Source organism: Nicotiana attenuata, chromosome 7 (genome assembly GCF_001879085.1).
Source record: "Nicotiana attenuata strain UT chromosome 7, NIATTr2, whole genome shotgun sequence".
Classification (NCBI taxonomy): Eukaryota; Viridiplantae; Streptophyta; class Magnoliopsida; order Solanales; family Solanaceae; genus Nicotiana; species Nicotiana attenuata.
In genome coordinates, this window is record NC_031995.1 from 98333398 (window position 1) to 98337275 (window position 3878).

At 37.2% G+C, this 3878-nt stretch overlaps 1 protein-coding gene across 1 annotated transcript; it reads right to left on the minus strand.

Annotated features, from left to right (window-relative positions):
* LOC109229553 (glutathione S-transferase L3-like) lies at window positions 389–3860 on the minus strand. Its single transcript, XM_019395032.1, has 8 exons — window positions 3765–3860; window positions 2975–3061; window positions 2487–2585; window positions 2253–2355; window positions 2078–2154; window positions 1834–1941; window positions 943–1026; window positions 389–851 (listed from the first exon to the last, which is right to left on the minus strand). Exons 1-8 carry the CDS (start codon window positions 3807–3809, stop codon window positions 846–848), a joined length of 609 nt encoding a protein of 202 aa, XP_019250577.1. The 5' UTR covers window positions 3810–3860; the 3' UTR covers window positions 389–845.

Sequence of the window (3878 nt, forward strand, 5' to 3'; positions counted from 1 at the left end):
TACTTATGCTGGAACTCCCGTAAAATTTGCGGGCGTAGTATGCTGGAACTCCCGTAAAATTTGCGAGCATATTTTTTCGAATTTTGAACAGTGTTTTCGCTCAGATTTAAAGTGGCTAAATTTCGATAACTTTTATAACTTGGCTATTTTTCAATGACCAGTGATAAATCTGGCTATTTTTGAATTTCTTCTTGAACGTCCTCAAGAGAGTCTAAATATTGAAAAACAATGTACTCCCATAAGGGAAAAATAAAAGTAGAAGCGTAATTTGCTATATCAAGAATGCCGCTAACTTATTGGAAATATATAAAGAAAAATACTCTTTTGAGCCATAATTACCCTTAACGTTATCTTTAAGCATAAAATTGCCCTTCATTTTAACAGAATATGACATGATATATGTTAGAATTTTTATTCAAACATGTGGCGCTGATTTATTGGAACACATAAATATAAGACTCAAGTTATCGTGCACTGTAAAGTAGGGGACCTGAATCCTAGTACGATAGACTTGCTAATAGCTAGCTTTTATGGTGCAATTTTCTCGGGTTGTATCAAACCTAATCTAAAAACAAACCTGGCCCATTAACCCGATCCATCCGGATTACAAAACTCAGCCCATAAGAAGAATATTTCAATAAGAAGCTGCTAAAACACAGGCGACCAAATCCGTAGCATAAACACCAAACTCCAAGCATAATTCACATTTCTACATATAAAAAAAAGGACATGACCAATTGATTTATCTATAACTAATCAACAATTCTGTAGAACTCCATGACATAATTATACAGCGCGTGCTTCATTCGCAGTTTCGCCAATGGTTGACAAACCGTTTTGAAATTCTAGGCCTGCAAGTAAACGATAGGGAAAAATCAGCACCTATACAATTCTCAAACAGAGTAACAAAAGAAATAATATTCTCTTATACGCAATGAATACCATAAAACGGTTTTTGTAGTATTCAACCAGTCTCTTGGGATCCAAGACTTTCGTCTGCTTGTAACCATCAATCTTGTTCATTTCCTGCAAGGCGATCACAAAATACAGTTATCCATGAAAACTAACGTAAAGTGGACGAGCCGCTATTAAGTAAATATCCAAAATCTTAGCTCCTATACTTTTATCAGTGAATCAAGACCTTCCATGATCAGCGACGGGACCAGAATTTGAGGCTTATGAGCAGAGACGGACCTACGTACAAGTTAGAGGGGTCACCGACACCACCTAAGCTCGGAAAAAATCTTGTGTGTGTGTGTGTATATATATATATATATATATATATATATGGATATATACTTAATTAGGCGCCCTCATATACAAAGCTTAGCTAGGGGCACTGGTGGCGTCTACAACTTTGTTAGAGCTCGAATCCAGCTCGAGCAATGCCTTATATTTATCCAGATTTCCTCCTTTTTTTATTTAGATTCCGCCCTTCATCCCCTTTTTCTTTTGATTAGACCACTCTTTTAAAAAATATCAAATTTACTTCTCTCCAAGCTATGGTCAGAAACTTAGAACTTATCTCTCTCTGAATTTATAGCTAGCAATTGGCATGCCTCATGACTATTTAGGAGTCGTGCCCCGATGCCTCCAAATCATGGGTCCGCCTCTGCTTGTGGGTTTGGGATTCTAGTTTTTTAGACTACCGGGTTCTGAACATATTTAATGGATTTCTTTAAAATATACAAGGTTTGAACCATAGTTACTGGGATTGACCTAACCTGTAATTGATACACTAGCTCCACCCCTGTCCATCACACATCTTTTCGAATAGCGCTAACATTCATATAGGCAATAGTAGTCCATATCGAGTAGTAATATTAGTCATACCTCAATCCATTTGGCTAGTTTCGGCCTCGCAGATGTGATATCATAGTTAAACACCTCTTGCAAGAAAATTTGGAACCTTTCGATGAATGGAGCATATGCTATGTCAACCTAATACACCAAAAATTTCATAGTATATATTAGTATGATGAAATTTCATGTTCTGGAAAGATATATCTACACTACTCTGAATTGGTTATATAGCATATTTTACTGCAAAGCTACTAAAAAAGTAAGGAGTCGTCACCTGACTGAATTGACCAAGGAAGAAAGGTCCATCATCAAATTTTTCGAGAGCTTTTTCCAGGTAATCAAATTGTGCTCCTGGTACAAGTGTGAACGAACTACATTTTAATTTACACAAGGAATTCCTACCAAGAATACACAATGAGTTATAAAGTGCCAAAGCAAAAGAACCTCACCGGCCAGTATCTGTGCGTCTTTTTTAAACGAACCATATACTTCCTTGACTAATGTATCACTATAGGCTATTAATTCTTCAGCAAACTTCTGCTTTTCCGGATCCTACACCAGTTTACAAACTTGTGTCAATTTCAGAACTAATCTTTGGTCTCCCCATTTCTTTTTCTTTTTTTTAAAAGGGGGAGCGGAAGAAGAACGGTCAGTAATAGCAAGAATGAAACTTTGCAGCTTACATCAGGCAGAAGAGATGGCCCTTCAAAGTTACTATCAACATACTTAATCAGATCCAAACTTTCTCCGATCACTTTGTTGTTATGTTCCAGGGAGGGCACCTACGTAACAGAAGCAAACGAGATACTTTCCCAAATGTTTAAACCGTGTTCACGCGCAGCTTATGGTTCAAAGTCTTTAACACAAAAGCTTGTGAGACAACAGGTGAACAGATAACGGGCATCTCAACTGAAGATGCATTAGAAAGCTCCTTGAGGGAGGAAAGTTCAAAAGCCAATATTTATGCAGTGTTCAGCAACAGTTGTGAATCAGAGGGGACCTACTATTTATTCTAAAGAATCAGAGATGGGCATTTTGTTCAGGAGCATTGACAAAACCTACTGGCAACTTGCCAATGTCAAAATGTTCGGTCAAGGATTTATACTTGTTATGCATACATAAATAATGAATGGGCGAGCGAAGAACAGCTCTGTGTTTTCGGAACAATTACCTTATTTTCCGAGTAAAATTTTTCCTTGTACCAAGCAGGCCTGTTCTGGAGGTCAATTGGAACTAACTTGATCTGATCTTGCAAACCCTGAAACTCAAGAAATTTGGACACTATTTAGGTAATCAAATCCATTGCCAGGTCAAATCATATGCAGACTGAGATAAATATGAAGATTGAAGAACATAAATTCCCTTTTGAAAACAATAGGCATCAACAAATTAAAAGTTCCAAGTGACACCCCTTCTCCCACCCCGTCAAGCATGGATCATAACAGCCATAAATCAGGAAAACCTAACTTCATCGTGATAGTCCACGGCAGACCAAATGAAGCAATATACACAACTTAAAAGGAGGAATACCAGGTAGCTTGCTTCTGGTGTTTGGATAAGGGTTGAGCACTTAATTTTGATGAATTCAGACGTTAAATTTTAATTTTTTTAAATCAAACTTGGCATATTTAGAAATTTCAAAAGTACCATTGCTGCAAGTCACAATAGTTTAAAAAGTACAAGGTTTTTGAAATAATCTTAGTAAAAGAAAAACTTTGGTTCTCCAAACAATAATAATGTGACAGCATAGCTCGTGATGTGTGGATTAGGCTCACGTCACATGTTTGAACCTTGTTGCAAGCAAAAGCCTAGTATTTAAGTGGAGAAGGGTAGAGAGACGCTATCGACTGACTTCTTGAGCCAGCTGGCCCTCGAGATTTCTCGGTTATTAAAAAATTGCATATAAAAATGGAGCAAGCATATGAGCCATACTAGCCAAATCATAAACTAGTGAAACGAACCTTGACGTTCCTGATAATCCACACACGCTGAGCATAGGGGCACATATAATTGATGTATAACCTTCAGCAAGAAATGAAAACAACAGATCCACATCACCAATCTCACTCAATAAA

What these genes read in the sequence shown, in the direction of transcription:
- LOC109229553 (XM_019395032.1), bottom strand. Translation starts at nt 3,809, where the DNA reads ATGTGCCCCTATGCTCAGCGTGTGTGGATTATCAGGAACGTCAAG. An exon ending in GGATTATCAGGAACGTCAAG is followed by an intron (nt 3,062 to 3,764) that starts GTTCGTTTCACT and finishes CTTGAGTTTCAG; the next exon opens with GGTTTGCAAGATCAGATCAA. An exon ending in AATTTTACTCGGAAAATAAG is followed by an intron (nt 2,586 to 2,974) that starts GTAATTGTTCCG and finishes TCTGTTACGTAG; the next exon opens with GTGCCCTCCCTGGAACATAA.